Consider the following 18,722-nt stretch of genomic DNA (forward strand, 5'->3'; position numbering starts at 1 on the left):
GCCCCCCTCCTCTGTGGCCTCTGCTCCTATCTTTATTTTCCTGAATGTTTGAGTGTGAATTATTGCACAATTTCCAGTCTGTGACTGAAGGACACTAACAGGCCATTGACTCATTTCTACTGATAATGACTAAATAAATTATTTTTCATACATATTAAAGAACTTTGTTATATGTAAAACACTCTGGTATTCAGTCACTAGAGGAAATCTGGGTAATGTAATTACACCGTTACATCCTGAGCCGACCATAATTAGTCTCAGAGGGTGATGCTGGGACTAGTATGTAGTCACCTCGTAAGGTTTCACTAAACACAAACACACCATAGAGTGTAGCCTGTGAGTAAGATATTTGTGAATTTAATACCTGATCAACAGATTTATATCCTATAACTCTAGCAACATGGGACTCTCGTAGCTGTACTGCTGCTTGTCTGGGTGTTATTATCTTACATTTGTAAGGTGCCTCAGTGCTCTGCATCTTTGTACAGTAGGGAAAACAGTACATTAATAAAACAGGGACATACAAGGTAGACAACATAAAGGCAGAAATGAAAACAAAGGGTATGAAGGACCCTGCTCATTAGAGAGCGTACAGTCTAAGGGGAAGAGGGCACAGCTGAAATTAGAGGAGCAAATGTGAATCGTGTTATTGGGGAGAAGAGATGAGTTTTTAGAAACGTCTAAAGATTTGAAGTCTCTGGGAAAGTCTGATTGGGTTCTGGAGGACACAGAATCAGTGTAGGGATTTGCAAGGTGGTGCAGCAGATGTGGAGCGGTGAGAGAGGAAGATCTGTCTTGCAGCAGCATTTAGGATGGATTGAAGTGTGGATATATGGGTGTCAGGGTTGCCAGATAGCAGGAGGTTGCAATAGTCAAGATGGGAGATGATGAGAGAATGGATAAGAGTTTTTGTAGCATATTGAGTAAGAAAAGGGCGTATTCTGGCAACATTAAGGTGGAATTGACAGGACTGGGACAGAGTTTGGATGTGAAGAATAAAGCAGAGGGTGGAATCAAGTGTGACACCAAGGCAGCGGGCTTGGGAGAGAGCAGGTGGTGATTCTGGTTGGAACAAAGATAATCGGCTCTGTTTTGGACATGTTGAGCTTTAGGTAGCGTTGGGACATCCATGTGGAGATAAGAAGTCAGTTGGTTACACGAGATAGTACAGAAGGAGGGAGGTCAGAGGAAGAGATATAGATTTAGGTGTCATCAGTGTAAAGGTTTTATTGGAGCCCGAATGAGCAAATTTGTGCCCCAAGAGAAGAGGTGTACAATGAAAAAAGTAAAGGGCCAAGAACAGAGCTTTGTGGGTCCCAACAGATGGAGGGGAGGATGTGCCAGAAGTAGACACGCTAAAGGAGCAGTTTGATAGGTAGGAAGTGAATCAGGAGACAACTATCACAAAGGCCAATGGAGTGAAGGGTGTGTAGGAGAAGAGGGTTATCAACAGTGCCCAAAGCAGCAGAGTTTTCCTGGTTAATGAGTTTGGAGAAATGACCTTTACACTTTGCAGTAAGTAGATCATTGGTCACTTTTGTGAGAGCAGTTTCAGTAGAATGTTGGGGCAGAAGCCTGATTGTAGAGAATGGAGAATGGAATGAGAGTAGAGAGAGTAAGACAGACGTTTGTACACTAACCGCTCAAGTAGCTTGGAGGCAAAGAGGAGGAGAGAAATAGGGCAGTAGTAGGAGATCCAGAGATGGTTTCTTTAGAATAGATGAGATAAGCGCATGTTTAAAGGAGGACGGAAATGGTCCAGAGGAGAGAGACAGGTTGAAGAGGTGAGATAGAGGTGGGCATGCAGTGGAGGAGAGGGATCGGAGAATTTGCGAGGGAATAGGGTAGAGGAGACAGGTTGTAGGGTGAGATGATTGTAAAGACTTTGTCTTCAGTTACTGTAGAGAGTGAATTAAGAGAAGTGAGTTGGTGGCAAAAAGGCAACATAGGTTGGAAGACTGGTTTTATATTAGAGATTTGAAGAATGTTTTTTTGGCAATTTAAAGGACAGTGCTAAAAGCTGAAAGGATGAATTTATAGTGGACATAATCGGGATAGGAACAAGATTTTATCCAGTGGCGCTCTGTAGCTCGGCAGCACTTTTAGCTGGTCAGTTTGGTGTGCCATGGTTGGGGTTTGGATTGTCTGAGAATGTATATGGATAGCATGGCCTTATCTGTGTGGAGTTTGTATGTTCTCCCCGTGTTTGCGTGTGTTTCCTCCAGGTGCTCTGGTTTCCTCCCACACTCCAAAACATACTAGTAGGTTAATTGGCTGCTATCAAAATTGACCCTAGTCTCTGTCTGTGTGTGCATGTTAGGGAATTTAGACTGTAAGCTCCAATGGGGCAGGGACTGATGTGAATGAGTTCTCTGTACAGTGCTGCGGAATCAGTGGCGCTATATAAATGGTGATGATGATAGCTGGAGCTGCATTGTCTGAGGCTGAAGTGAGTGTTTTGTCATAGAAAGAAGCGGCCTGATTAGGACAGGACAATGCAGACATAGGAGAAAATTGTTGTTTTAGTGAAGATGAGAAATGGATTGGGTTAAGAGTACTTGGGTGTCGTTGTATACATTTGGATTTGGGGGGGAGGGCATGAGTTAAGGTGAGGCTGATGGAAAGGAGGTTGTGGTCGGAGAGTGGGAAGGATAAGTTGATGAAACTAGAGAGAGAGACCAGTCCCGGGAGAGACAAGGTCAAGGGAGTGTCCATCACAGTGGGTGGGAGATGAGGTCCATTGGGAGAGACCAAAGGAGGAAGTAAGTGAAAAAAGTTTAGTTATAGAAGAGACCGTGAGATTATCAATGGTAATGTTGAAATCTAGTATGAGAGTAGGCAGGTCAAAGGATGGGAAATAAGTGAGCCAGACTGCAAAGTTGTCAGGAAATTGGGAAACTGGACCCTACTTTCGCCTTAATTGACAGCAAGATGAAAGTAGAAAGGATAAAATTGACGGATAGTATGGACTTCATAGGAAGAGAATGAGATGGAGGGTTCATAGGGTATGACTTGGAAGCTGCAGCTTGGAGAGTATAGAATTCCTACTCCACCACCTTGTCTGTTTCCGGGTCTGGGAGTGTGGCTGAGGGAGAGTCCCCCATATGAGAGAGCTGCAGGGGATGTAGTGTCAGAGGAGGTGAGCCAGGTTCCTGTAATGACCAGGAGGTTGAGGAACTTAGAAATAAATAGATTATGGATGGATGTAATTTTGTTACAAACAGATCTGGCGTTCCTTAGTGCACAGAAGAAGGGAAGAGAGGGTAGTGGAGATATGTGTATCAGGTTGGGACGATTGGAAATACGGAATGGATGGAAAGGTTTGGGAAGGAGCATGAACAGATAATGGGGATTGTACGGGTTCAGGGTATCACCAGCAGCCATGAGAAGGAGCAGGGTGAGAAAGAGGACATGTGAGGAGGATTAGTGGGTGTGAGGTTTATTTATGTTTATGTAGCTGGTGAGTGTGGTGGGTGCAGGAAACAAACCAGTTCATGTGTACAGACTAGTGAACAGGGAAGTAGTGAAGGGGAATCATAATAGGAGATGGAGAAAGAAGAGGAGCTTGGAGAGAAGTATGGTGAGAGTGTGAATAAAGTAGGTGCATGATGGGGAGATGTGGATGAATGTGTATTAGTTGGGGAAGAATACGTTACCGCCCCCTGGCTGGGGTTAATGCAGTTTCTGCAGCTCTGACACAACACAACAAAAAACATATTGGGCTAGATTTACTAAGCTGAGGGTTTGAAAAAGTGGGGATGTTGCCTATAGCAACCAATCAGATTCTAGCTGTCATTTTGTAGAAAGTACTAAATAAATAAAAGCTAGAATCTGATTGGTTGCTATAGGCAACATCCCCACTTTTTCAAACCCGCAGCTTAGTAAATCTAGCCCATTGTGGTGTGTTGTGTATAATCAGTTATACTTTGCTCAGATGTTTTATAGTCTCAGTTTAGGAGAGAACATATGTACATGTAAAGCCATGTGTGTTAGAGGAACGCTGCTTTCATAGAGGAAATTTTCTGCAGATTAGTGCTCAGCATCTAGATTTTTTCATTTTCTTGTTCCCCTCTTTTAATTATTTCTTTAACGTTTGGCTAAAACTTTTAAAGCCTCGGAATACCTCTAATTGTTTCATTCAATCTGGTTACAGCGGGGGTCCGGCACTGCGGAGCGATGGCTACCAAATGCCTCTTCTCCAAGCACTAACTCCAGCCCACCCAAGTACCATCAGTGTTACATACAGTGTAGAGTCATTGTTTCCAATGACAAAGATCTACTGGATTGATTTGTCTTTTTCAGAATTGTTGGGCCAATGACTCAATGTGTAATTCTTGGACCAATGAGTAAATAAGAAAGATAATAAGTAGAATTTACCTAATAAAATGTTTATATCCAAAACAGCAGAAGAAGCTCAAAATGAATGAGATGTTCTCCACTTAAAAGACCATATTGTAACCAAGGAATTCAGCTCTAATCAGGATTTATCATCAGACAGTAGTAAATTAATTGTGATTTTTACCATAACACCAATCGGCATTTGTTTCTATAGAGTTATTAGATGAAGCTTTGTGCAGTGACGTTAGCACATTGTCCTGCTTCACCATAGCTCCTAATTTAGGATGGAGCTGTTGGTCTCTTACTAAATGTTGATGCTGTATTTATGAAACTAGGATCAATGATAATTCTCAAATTATTTAGTGGTTATCGAAATTTACACTGTTTAATTTATTTTAATATAAAGATTGTTCCTGTTCTTTTGTTGTCTCACATAAACCTATATCATCATCATCACCATTTATTTATATAGCGCCACTGATTCCGCAGCGCTGTACAGAGACCTCACTCACATCAGTCCCTGCCCCATTGGAGCTTACAGTCTTAAAGCTTATTGGTGGTACCTGCGGTGCAACATTTGCAACAACTCTGCATTCTATCTCACCCTACAACCTGTCCCCTTGACCCTAATCCTTACCAACTTCACTCCTCCGCTGCATTCCACCTCTATCTCACCTCTTCAACCTGTCTCTCTCCACTGGCACATTTCCATCCTCCTTTACGCATGCGCTCATCTCACCAAATCTAAAGAAATCATCTCTTGATCCAGCCTCTCTCTCCAACTACCGCCCTATTTCTCTCCTCCCGTTTGCCTCCAATACTTGAGCGATTCATTTACAAACGTCTGTCTCACTTTTTCTCCTCTCATTCTATTCTCGATTCTCTACAATCAGGCTTCTGTCCCCAACATTCCACTGAAACTGCTCTCACAAAAGTGACCAATGATCTACATCCTGCAAAGTCTAAGGGTCATTTCTCCATACTCATTCTCCTAGATCTCTCTGCTGCTTTTGATACTGTTGATCACCCTTTTCTCCTACAAACCCTTCATTCCATTGACCTTCATGACACAGTTCTTTCCTGGTTCACTTCCTACCTGTCGAGTGTTTGGCACATCCTCCACTCCGCTCCCACTATCTGTTGGAGTCCCACAAGGCTCTGCTCTTGGACCTTTACTATTTTTTATTATATACCTCTTATCTTGGGGCACTAATTCACTCTCCAATACCACCTGTACACTGATGACACCCAAATCTCTTCCCCTGACCTCTTTCCTTCTGCACTATCTTGTGTAACCAACTGTCTTTCTGCTATCTCCACAGAGCTTATTATTTTCCCTCCTGCCAGAATCACCACCTGCCCCCAAATTTCCCTCACTGTCAATAACACCACAAGTTTCTCAGTCCCCCAAGCTCGCTGCCTTGGTGTCACACTTGACTCCACCCTCTGCTTTATTCCTCACATCCAAACTTTCTCCCAGTCCTGTCGACTCCACCTTAAAACCATTGCCAAAATGCACCCTTTTCTTTTTCAACATGCTGCCAAAACTCTTATCCATTCTCTCATCATTTCCCATCTTGACTTTTGCAACCTCCTGCTATTTGGCATTCCTGACACCCATATATCCACACTTCAATCCATCCTAAATGCTGCTGCAAGACTGATCTTCCTCTCTCTCCGCTGCACATCTTCTGCACCACCTTGCAAATCCTACGCTGGCTCCCTGTGTCCTCCAGAATCAAATTAAAATTACTCACCCTCACCTACAGAGCCCTCAACAACATCACCCCTACATACATCTCATATAAAAAAACTCTCCACCCCTACCTCTTAGATCTACCTCTGACCTTTGTCTTGTCTCGTCTCTGGTAACCACCTCTCACTCCTGCCTACTAGACTTCTCCTGTGCTGCTCCTCACTTATGGATTTCTTTACTACGCTCAATCAGACTATCCCACAGCCTTCATATCTTTGGACGCTTTCTGAACACCCATCTCTTTTTTAGAGGTGAACTTATCCCTGATAACACTTTTCGCACTAATGCACCCTCACAACTGTCCCAATCTCCACTCTGAACCACATTTGCTCCTCTTATTTTAACTGTGCCCTCTTCAACTTATAATGTAAGCTCTCTAATAAGCAGGGTCCTCCATACTCTTTGTTCTCATGTCCCTGTTTTATGTATGTACTGTTATCCCTACTGTACGGCGCTGCGGAGCACGGTGGCGCCTTACAAATCTGCGATAATAATAATAACATTTATCTAGTGTGACAAAATAAAAGACACTTGTGTTAAGTCAGGCCAGAACTGACGTAGAACCAGTGCAGGGCATCTATTTGGGAAAAATGTAGTCAGACATTTAGTGGTCGCTTCAATTTGATGCAGTAAACATTTTACTCAAGCCAAAGTAACGAATTCTTTCGCATCCAAAGTTCCACTTATCACACTCAAATGAAGCAGAGGTGGATCCATAGAAATTAACATTGAAAGAGCAATTAGAAAGGTAGGATGAGAACCAGGATAGTTCAGTGTCTTGAAGACAGTGGCGGATCCGGGGGGGGGGGGGGGGCGATCGCCCCCCCTAGCAGGGGCTTGCTGCCGACAGCTGCACACTGTGCAGGTCCGTTCAGTAGTGACAGTGTGCTGCCCGGCTGCTCTGATTGTGTTATAAACACAGAGCAGCGGGACAGCACACTGCCACTGCCGAGCGGACCTGCACATACTGTGCAGCCGCCGGCAGCCTTAGACATCAGAAAGGGGGCGTAGCCTAAATCGCCCCCCCCTAAAATCGCCCCGGGTAGGACAAATGTCTAGATCCGCCCCTGCTTGAGGACCTAGGGATTGTATAAGAAGAGAGTGGTCAACAGTATCGAACGCAGCAGAGAGATCCAGGAGAATTGGAAGAAAGTAATGGCCTTTGTTTTTAGTAGTGATCCAATCATTGACAACCTTGGTAAACGCAGTCTCTGTGGAGTGTTGAGAGCGAAAGCCAGACTGAAAGGATCCAATAGGGTGTTTGCAGAAAGGAAGTTTGTGAGGCAAGTTTAGGCAAGTCTCTCTAGAAGCTTGAGGGGCATGGGAGCTGAGAGATAGAACGGTAATTGATGATCAATGTCTTTATCTAATAGCAAAAAGAGATAAAAACCAAGTATATACATATAGAGAAGTTGTTTCATAAATCGATACAAGTGACAATAGTGATTCAATTACACTCACATGATACCAGTGGTAATCGAGCCCTTCACAATAATGGAGTGTGGAATATTTAATCAGGTAAAAGCATCCTCAGATATAGGGAGTAAATGGGCAAAACAAAGTCCGTTATTCTTGATAAAGACAAAATAAAGGTCAAAACCCTTTGCTCGGTTGTGGGCAGTATCTGTCCCCTGGGCTGCTCCCACAGTGGGCTACCTTGGGCTGAGTCAATGGGCCACCTGCATGTTCCTAACAGGTTGCTGAGTAAAGTCTTGCCCCCCGGGCTAAAATTTGCCAGCCCTCCCCTGGTTGTGGGAGAAGACTCTCTACCCTATGGGAATGGGAATTGATGAACGAAGAACCATCTTACCCGGGAAAGAACATCTTTAAAGGACTTTGTTTTGTTCATTTACTGCACATCTTCATCAACATTTATTTATATAGCACCAGCAAATTCTGTAGCGCTGTATAATTAGGATTCGTTTTGGTTAGTTGTTGTTAGCACCATCACTAGGTTCTTGGTTTTGCTGGTTTCCACAATGACTGGGCGATCTCACACTTGTTTCCCTATTTTGCTGAGTTATTCCAAGCTGTGTATCACTCAGACTTTCAACTTGTCTCTCATAACTCTGTAGCCTGTCTATTATTTTCCAAACCCAACATACTATTTAATTGTTTGCAGCAGGGACATGAGCTTTGTGGATCTTAATATCCGTGTGGGAAAACCTGATTAGTTATACAACCTGTTACCTGTGAGTAGGTATGTGTGTGTTTCAGCATGCACCTAACATGTTAATGTCACGTTACTGTATAAGTGTTACATTTATACATTTCTCTGCATTGGCTGTGAATGTGTTTTCCCTGTTCTTAACCCCCCCCCCTCCTTACAGAGAGAACATATGTTTGCACAGACCCAATTGTGTTGAAATCCTCTTTGATTAAACCCTGCAAGTGGTGTTCATTCTCAGAGTGGCCACTTAAAGATAACTCCAACCAATGCTGCTTATTTAGCTTCCAAACATGGAACCTTTCTCTAACATCTGACCCAATCCAGCTTCTGATAATAGGGAATGGGTCTCTCATTGCATTATCTCGTCAACTACCCATTCTGTTGCCCACAGCCCCAAATCATGCAGCTTCAACATCTCATTATAACATAGAATAAATGACAGACAAAGAGCAGGTGATGTGATGATATCTTTATTGCATATTTGGCCCTGGGGTAGAAAGCAGGTTGGGGTATGAGGAGAGGACCATTGATATTGACAGGAAGTTGAGGAGCCAGATATTTAAGAAGAAGGAGCTGAAGTGGGCTTCTCCTCTCGGGATACAGGGATGGGTCTCTCGCTGTGGCTTGAGTCCAGGCTGGACGTCATTTTGGGACCTGAGAAGATCAAAATCCCATCGGCAGAGAGAGAGCAGCTGATTGAGGACTGGTCCAGATTTGGTGGGAGGCGATAACGGCGATGAAATTCCCTGGAAATGTATCCATGATCATCCTGCACAGAGATATCAGGTTAGTAATCTTGTGTAAACAATCTTTTTAGTACAGAAAACATCAATTTTTTTTCACCCCATCACTCATATTGCAGCAATACATAAAAGAAGTGTTTTGGGTGTTTCACTATTTCATGAGGATAACTTCATGACATTGCACAACGAATCTTCCTTCCACATCTCCCAGTCCTCCATAGTGTGTCCCAGTAAATTCTGTTAGTAGACTTAATGTAAACCTACCCGGCCCTCTTTCCCTCCCAAGTTGGCCACTTCATGATATCTACTAAAGCTTCCAGTTTGGAGTCTGTTCACTTATATGGGACGAGGGAACTCAGCGTGTGATGTCACAAAAATAGGTGGAGTTTCATGCCGACGTTTAAATACAGCTAATCTGTGACTGGACTCAGTGGATCTCAGGATTCTCCAGGGTTAGAATATTTACATTTTGGATGGATTCTCCTGAGTGACATAAACACATGATTCACAAGCGTTGAACTAGAACAAAAACCTATATAATAACATAATGACAGAAGTGATCTTAGTAGTGGGAGGGGCTAAAGTTACATCCAGATTTAGTGAAATTGGTGAATAGTTTTCTAGATTAATTCAAAGAATTTTAATGTAAAAAAATATAGTGTAATTTTAAAGACCACATTTGTGATGAAGACCATTAATCTTGTTACATTGTAAGTCACACAACTGGGATAGAGCAGCGATTAACTGACAGCTTGGCTACTAAGACCACTGACTGACACCTACCTGTCGCTCACTGTGCTTTCCATGAATCTCCACAAAGTCATCCAACAGTTTCACACTCAGATCTTCAGGTGAGAAATGCTTCACATCCAGGTTAATGATGAAACGATCGCGGTCTGAACGCACCTGTAAATGGAGGAAACGGTCACTATAAGCTGAACAGCGGGCTACACATCTGGGTATATCGCCCTCAGAGATAGTTATCCGAGTGCATTCATAGAGATCATTCTATCATTTCCCTGCCATATAAAATAACTCATAACTTAGCATTTCAGTGTCAACGTCAACCAGCTTTAGATGAAAAATTAGAAATGAAAATATCTGCATATATCACAATATAAGAGTATATTAATATATTTAGAATGTTAAAGCTCCCAATATTTGACAGGCTTCTTGCTGCGTCTTTTAATAACAAGACATAAATATAGGGAATTGTTTCCTATACAGGAACCCAAAGACTAAAGTTATAATTTAACCTAGAAATTTGTCTTTGTCTTATGGCCACCTGGCAGTTTGTATAAAGCTCACAGACATGGATTCAGTTGGGCTGCAATCTTATACTAATGCAATAGATGTAAATTCCAGATTTTTTTGATAAGATAAGTACAAGGGGTGCTTGGGGAAGCTCAACTATTTACTCTTCATATGTCTTAAAACTGAGGACTACAGATGTAAAGAATCTACGGTACCATTCAGGTGCGATGCCATAACTGTGAACTAAACATCATCATTAGTTATTTATATAGCACCACTAATTCTGCAGCGCTGTACAGAGAACTCATTCACATCAGTCCCTGCCCCATTGGAGCTTACAGTCTAAATTCCCTAACATACACACAGACAGACACACAGACTAGGGTCAATTTTAATAGCAGCCAATTAAACTTCTAGTATGTTTTTGGAGTGTGGGAGCAAACCAGAGCACCCGGAGGAAACCCACGCAAACATGGGGAGAACATACAAACTCCGCACAGATAAGGCCATGGTTGGGAATTGAACTCATGACACCAGTGCTGTGAGGCAGAAGTGCTAACCACTGAGCCACCGTGCTGATCACAACAACAATTAATATAACATTATATACATCAAAATGGTTATGTGACCATTACAATTATAAAGTCTCTGTAGAGGATTCCATGACACTAAATCTAAATGACTACATTGACTAGACATATTATAATACACCTAAGGGTCCAATTCTACTGATCATAGAAGATGGGCAATCTTGGGTCTAGGGGTATCAGAGAATTGGTTTGTGATTTCTCACCTCAGAAATGCCAGAATCCATGTATCCCCTGAAGAGGCTTTGCCTATAGTAGGGGCTGACGGTGGAAGAAAAGAAAGGATACAGGTCATAATCGAACATCCCTTCTCCGAACATCTGATCAAAGAGGCGGTTGGGGTAGAAGGGCCCCAATGCACGCTTGAACCAGGGGTGCTGAATGGTGATGTCCATGGTTCAGACTTAAGCCAGACACAGGCCAATGAGGTACATGGCTCAGCCATCCTCTTTAAATACCCCACTAAGAGCTGAGAGAGAGGGGGGATTAAACACTCACAGGGGGACGGATTAGATAGAGCCCTACAGAGAGACATTACCTCATCCACACTCAAGGTCAGCACATTTCTCTGTCTGACCCGTGGCTCACTGTCTACACCCTGCCAGCTTCTACTGTGCCAGCACATTTCCCTTCAAAACAATATTAGAATCAAAGAAGCCAAGTGAGAATTATTAAAAGCAGGAAATTATATTATTGTAAGATATCACTGATACAGGATGTGGAACCCCAGATCAGATCTCACAGATACAGCATGTGGAACCTGAGCTCAGATATCACAGATACAGGATGTGGAACTTCAGATAGGATATCACAGATAGAGGATGTGAAACCCTAGTTCAGATATCACAGATACAGGATGGGGAACCCCAGATCAGATATCACTGATATAGGATGGGGAACTTCAGATCAGATATCACATATACACCATGTGGAACCCCAGCTCAGATATCACATATACAGGATGTGGAACCCCAGCTCAGATATCACAGATACAGCATGTGGAATCCCAGCTCAGATATCACAGATACAGCATGTGGAACCCCAGCTCAGATATCACAGATACAGCATGTGGAACCCCAGCTCAGATATCACAGATACAGGATGGGGAACCCCAGATCAGATGTCATAGATACAGGATGGGGAACCCCAGCTCAGATATCATATATACACCATGTGGAACCCCAGATCAGATATCACAGATACAGGATGTGGAACCCCAGCTCAGATATCACAGATACAGGATGGGGAACCACAGCTCAGATATCACATAGACAGGATGTGGAGCCCCAGATCAGATATCACAGATACAGGATGTGGAACCCCAGCTCAGATATCACAGATACAGGATGTGGAACCCCAGCTCAGATATCACAGATACAGGATGTGGAACCCCAGCTCAGATATCACAGATACAGGATGGGGAACCCCAGCTCAGATATCACATATACACCATGTGGAACCCCAGCTCACATATCACAGATACAGCATGTGGAACCCCAGCTCAGATATCAGATACAGGATGTGGAACCCCAGCTCAGATATCACAGATACAATATGTGGAACCCCAGTTCAGATATCACAGGTACAGGATGTGGAACCCCAGATCAGATATCACAGGTACAGGATGTGGAACCCCAGATCAGATATCACAGATACAGGATGGGGAACCCCAGCTCAGATATCACATATACACCATGTGGAACCCCAGCTCAGATATCACAGATACAGCATGTGGAAACCCAGCTCAGATATCACAGATACAGCATGTGGAACCCCAGCTCAGATATCACAGATACAATATGTGGAACCCCAGTTCAGATATTACATATACAGGATGTGGAGCCCCAGATCAGATATCACAGATACAAGATGTGGAGCCCCAGATCAGATATAACAGATACAAGATGTGGAACCCCAGCTCAGATATCACAGATAGAGGATGGGGAACCCCAGCTCAGATATCACAGATACAGGATGGGGAACCCCAGCTCAGATATCACAGATAAAGGGATGGGGAACCCCAGCTCAGATATCACAGATACAGGATATGGAACCCCAGATCAGATATCACAGATAAAGGGATGGGGAACCCCAGCTCAGATATCACATATTCAGCATGTGGAACCCCAGCTCAGATATCACAGATACAGGATGGGGAACCCCAGATCCATATCGCACCATAGTGCAATACTGGATAATCCTATATAGCATTAGACAATCCCTACCCACGCTCCTTATGTCTTTTTATAGTGGCACTATTTAAGGGAGTTAAGCCAAGATAGTTTCAGTGAATATTCTTTCAGGTCCAATTGTACTCAGTTCCTTATTAGAGGATAATCAACTTTACAAACCCACAAGTAGATTATCATAAATCTGTGAAAATATTATTTCCTAGAACAGACTCTTGAGGGTTAATTGGAATTCATACAATTCTGTGTTAGATCACATGCCTAGGAACCTATTGTACAGATGCAGAATTAGGGGCTACATATAGCATAAGAATCTGGTCAGGGGTTCTGAACCATTTAAATAAGGTGGATCTATTTAAGAATTTAACTAAACAAATCTCAAGATATATAGAGTAGCATCGCGGCTAGACAATTAAATTGTGTCTATCTTAACTGAATTTGTACTCATATCCATGTGTGTCTCAATCATCATTTTTTAATATTTCACTATTAGGTAATTGTTTTTAATCAGATACGAATAAAGTTTGTTTTTATTACATCTTACATATACATATAAATACAATAACAATATATATGTCTACACCCATTAAAAGAGTGCCCCAATTGGTCATCTTTTTTCTTCGTTTCTAAATAATGATCCGTAAGAGTAGTCAGACACACGGATCAATTAACCAAACCAATATGGATAAGTCAGGTAGTAGCCTAGGTCAAACGCAAAGTCAGTCTGGATGCTGGCAAGCAAATCAGGAAGTACTGGAGAATGGGGACCCAATACTCTGGCACTCTAATGGTGCCAGAGCTGTTCATAAATAGAGGAAAGGGGACCACGTAATTACCAGCGGCGGTAACATGAGGAACTGCCGGGTCCAGGAATAGTGTCCTGTTGCCTAGCAATGGGAAGCACATGCGCAGAGTGCTTCCCCGGGCGGCAGGAGTTGATGCGCCTGGTTGCCAGGCAACCAGACACGGCCACATCATAGAAGGCAAGCTGATGCGCCTTGTTTGCATAGACAGACTTTGTCACCAACATGGAGCACAAGCATACGCTTCTGATGACGGTCAGCAACGCGTTTGTAATGTTGGGAGAATTCCAACAGCCTAGCATCGGTCACAGACCAAATATGAGAAAAGTCCCGTACCATAGCATCGCGGAGGGAACAGAGGAAGATACATGAAGAGAAGTCCGGAAGGTTGGGTTGAACCTCAAATACAGAGAAAGAGGGGGAGAGGCCATTGGATTCGTGGACATGAAAATTATGGGAAAACTCTGCTCAAGGGAGAAGGTTAACACAGTTCACTTATTATTATTGGAAGAAAACACTTTAAAGAAAGCCATATGGTCCTAGTTTACCTGCTCGGTCTGATGATAACTAGAAGAGAATTTTAAGCCCAAATTCAAAGTTTTACAAAACGCCCTCCAAAAATGGGATACAAATTGGAGACCCCGTTCCGAGATAATTTCACAAGGGACACCATGAAGTTTGAAGATCTTCTTAATAAAGATGTGAGCTAGCTGAGAAGCTGTAGGAAGACCGACCAGAGGAACGAAGTGTGCCATCTTAGAAAATCTATTGACCACGACCCAAATGGTAGTAAAGCCACCGCTGGGGGGAAAGTTGGGGAGGGTCAGGGATAGGAAGAGGATGAAGCAATCCAAAAGGTGCATGCCTGGGATTCTTGTTCTGGGCACAGATCACACAAGCTGACACAAATTTGCAAATATCAGGGTAGAGAGTGGGCCACCAATAACGCTGCTGTGGAAAGGCATAAGTCTTCTTGATCCCAGCATGAGCGGCTATCTTAGACGAGTGCGCCCAATGTAAGGCTTTGAGCCGCAACTGCAGTTCCAGATATGTGCAGCCTTGGGGCGGAGTCTTAGCGGCAATTTTAGTTAAGGCCACAATACTGGTGGGTCCAAAATCGGTTGTGGTTTAGCTGGAGAGAGGAGATCAGAGTTATCAAAGGAACGGGAAAGAGCGCCAATTAAATGGCAAAGAGCTCCTTATCACCAACCCCATAATTTTTCTCTTTGGGAGAAAACCTTTTAGAGAAGAAGCCACAAGGGTGGTGGATGCCGGAAGAAGACTTTTGGAAGAGAACTGCTCCAACTCAAACAGAGGAGGGGTCGATCTCTAAAAAGAACGATCTTTGTTGATCTGGCTGAGAGAGAACAGGTGCAGAAGAGAAAGCCCTTTTTAAAAGGTTGAAGGCTGCCACAGCCTCAGGAGACCAATTCTTGGGGTTGGCAGATTTTCGGGTGAGGGCAGTAATAGGGGTGATGATAGTAGAAAACCCCTTGATGAACTACCGATAGTAATTGGCAAAGCCTGCAAATCGCTGAATGGCTTTGAGGCCTTGTGGCTGCGGCAAATTGTTCATAGCTGCCACCTCCTTGGGGTCCATTTGTAACCCGTAACCAGGCACCACGAAACCAAGAAATGGAACTTGAGAGAAGTCGAAGATGCATTTCTCCAGATTGCAATATAGCCGATGACTGTGGAGACGAGAAAGTACCTCCATGACATGAATTCGATGAGAAGGAAGATCCTGCAAATAGATCAGAATGTCATTGAGATAGACCACCACCGAAACACATAAAAGGTAGCGGAAAATATTGTTGACAAATGACTGAATAACAGCTGGGGTATTACAAAGACCAAAAGGCATTACGAGGTACTTTTAATGCCCATCTCGGGTATTAAAGGCGGTTTTCCACTCATTCCAATCCACAGATATGGATTAGATTGTAGACCCCATGAAGATCCAATTTAGAGAAAATTTGGGCGCCACTAATCCTGTCGAATAGTTTGCAGTTTTTCATGATAATCTTGTTCAGCTGGTGATATTCTATACATGGGCGAAGAGACCCGTCCTCCTTCTTTATAAAGAAGAATCCCATACCAGCGGATGAGGAGGATTTCCTGATGAAACTGCACTGTAGGTTTTCTACAATATACTGAGACATAGCTTGGGCCTCTGGAAGAGAAAGGGGATAAGTTCTACCTCTGGGAATCTGGTTGCCTGGTATCAATTCAATTGGACAGTCCCAAGGGTGATGAAAAGGAATCTTGCTGAAAACATCTCTGAAGGCACTGTAAGCAGTGGCAAGAGAAGGCTTAAAGAATATGACAGGAGGTTCAAGATTCTGAAGGACGAATCAAGGTGAGGCATCACTTGTGACACTGAGGCCCCAAAGAAATGACTTGAGCCTGACCCCAGTCAAACAGGGAGGTATGGACACATAGTCATGGTAAAGCCAAAATGAGAGGATTAACTGACTGGGGCAGTACCAGAAACTGAATCCACTCTTGATGCAAAGCTCTTATCGACAAACACACAGGAGAAGTAACATTGAAGATGGAACCGTTGCTGGTGCAATTGCTATCTACAGTGGTGAGAGAAAGTGACTGGGGCAAGGTCTGGATAGGCAGATGGAGATGCAAGGAAGCTCCCTGGAGACAAGTTCATCTTTTATGCGGTCCATGAGGCCCTGCCAAAAAGTAGCATCCAAAGCCGCATTATTCCAGAGTAGTTCAGATGCTAGAGTGCAGAAACGCACTGCATATAGGCCAACAGGTGAAAATTCCTGACGGAGATTCAAAAGGCTTGAAGCGGCAGAGGAGACATGACCATGCTCATCAAAAATCTTTTGAAAAGTGTCTATAAAGGAGTCAGAATTTTCAAGGAGGGGATCATTATTCTCCCATAATGGAAAACTCTGAAGCAACTTAGGTTCTCTCTAAAGGAAAGGCATCAGAATTACATTCAAAGTGAATATCGCACTGGTTTAAAAATCCCCTGCATCTCTTGGGATCACCATCATACTTCTCGGTTGAAGGAATGCGTAACATGGAGGAAGAAGCGGTGGTAGAGGCAGAAGACGTTGGAGTGGTGACAGCTTGGGGAGTTACCAGGGAACCTAGCAGAGAATCAAGGTGGGACACTACCCCTTGGCACATTGCACCAGCCAGCCTTGGTCCACCTCTTGCTGCTCAACACGGCAGGCGAGATTTAGAAGAAGGTCATGGGCAGTGGGTTCACCTGTTCCATCTAAAGGCATGGCCAGAACATATTGTCACCATCTGTATGAGACAAGATGGTTACTTGCTGATATTGACTCAACTCAATAGAGAGGTGTAAAGTCTAATGTACCTCCGGTATCAGGGACCCCCGCAATGGAGTTTGGATTTTGCTGTGGGAGACACACAGGTCACGGTCCTCAAAGAGAGTTATCAGCGAAGCAACTAGATGGAATAGAATGGTCAGGCAATCCGGGTCGGAACTGTGTGGGCAGTGTTAGGAACCCCTCAAATCGGTACGGCAAAACCCGGAGTCTGCTCTGAGAGTCTGGCATTCGCTGTTGCCCCTAGTGGTGGGGACAGACTTGGCTGCAGACTAACAGAGGGTCGTGAGATGCGTACCGGCTGGGGGAAACCAGGAAGGCAGAATGAAGTCCAGGCAAGGGTCGAGGGCCGGCAGCAGAGTATCCAATAGACAAGCCGAGGTCAGAGGTCACAGGCAGAACAGCAGCGTAAGAGTCCAGGCAGAAGGTCGAAGGGCACAGGCAATCAATCGTAGGCAGTAAACAAGGCAAGAGTCGGCAACAATTATCAGAATCAAATTTAAACAGATAGCAAGGGACACAGCAGGCTTAGTATGCAGCAAGCAGGAACTATAACCGGCAGGAAGGCTTTGCCCCTTACTGCCTTAAATAGCAGCATGGCAATGGGAGAGAAGCATTCCCAGGGAAGATAATTATCCAGCTGGCCCCTTTTAATTATTTGCGCACGCGCCCGGCTGTCCTAAATGCCGGAGCGTGGCGCTGCACAATGAAAGCGTCCCGACTGTTGCCTTGGCAACGGCCGGGACAAGTGACGTCCCGGTCGTCATGATGACGGCCGGGACGCGCGGGCAGAGTCGTCGGGCGCCTCGGCTCATGACAGTACCCCCCCCTTGAGGAGGGGTCAAGGGACCCCGACAACCTGGTTTTCCGGGAAATCTTTTAGAGAACTCAGTAAGTAACCTATCTGAGTGTCGATTTCTTAGCGGTACCCACGACCATTTTTCGGGGCTGTACCCCTTCCAATGGACAAGAAAATGAATTTGGCCCTGAACTTTCTTCGAGTCCAGGATTCTCTCGATCTCAAATTCTTGATGTCCGTCGATAGATACAGGTGGAGGCTTAGAAGGCTGTCGGTGTCCGAACTTTTTGGAGGAAAAAACGGGTTTCAACAGGGAACAGTGGAATGTGTTGGGCATTCTTAAGGATTCCAGAAGTTTCAGTCTGAACGACACTGGGTTGACTTGTTTCAGGATGGGAAAAGGTCCGATAAACTTGGGTCCAAGTTTCTTGCACGTTTGGCGAAGTCTGATATTCCGAGTAGATAACCACACAAGATCTCCAACCTTGAAAGAACAGGCAGAACGGTGCAGGTCAGCAAAAACTTTGGTCCTAAAGGAGGCCCGAAGTAAGGACTGATGAACCAAACTCCAGATCCTCCTAAACCGGCTGGCCGTAGACCTATATTCTGATGGTTTATCAGCAGACAAAGAATTGGCTCTGGGATGATACCCAAGGTTGCAGTAGAAAGGAGAGTGCTGGGATGAGGAGTGACATGCATTATTGTAGGCAAACTCAGCCCATGGAAGAAGATCCACCCAGTTGTCATGGTTTTTTGATATATA

At 44.0% G+C, this 18,722-nt stretch overlaps 1 protein-coding gene across 3 annotated transcripts in view; it reads right to left on the minus strand.

The window, feature by feature from the left end:
- Positions 1–8,718: 8,718 nt before the first annotated feature.
- The window catches only part of CRYAA (crystallin alpha A), a 33,984-nt gene continuing 23,980 nt past the window's right edge, over positions 8,719–18,722 (minus strand). For 2 of the 3 annotated variants that reach the window (XM_075197565.1, XM_075197564.1), the window contains exons 3-4: positions 9,791–9,913; positions 8,719–9,033 (exon numbers count right to left, since the gene is read on the minus strand). In XM_075197565.1, coding sequence (XP_075053666.1) covers positions 8,824–9,033; positions 9,791–9,913 — 333 coding nt within the window. In that variant the 3' untranslated portion in view covers positions 8,719–8,823. Of the gene's footprint in view, positions 9,034–9,790; positions 9,914–11,054; positions 11,279–18,722 lie in introns of those variants that run through there. The other variant, XM_075197566.1, reaches the window with a different exon arrangement.

Source organism: Mixophyes fleayi, chromosome 2, assembly GCF_038048845.1.
Source record: "Mixophyes fleayi isolate aMixFle1 chromosome 2, aMixFle1.hap1, whole genome shotgun sequence".
NCBI classification, from domain to species: domain Eukaryota; kingdom Metazoa; phylum Chordata; class Amphibia; order Anura; family Limnodynastidae; genus Mixophyes; species Mixophyes fleayi.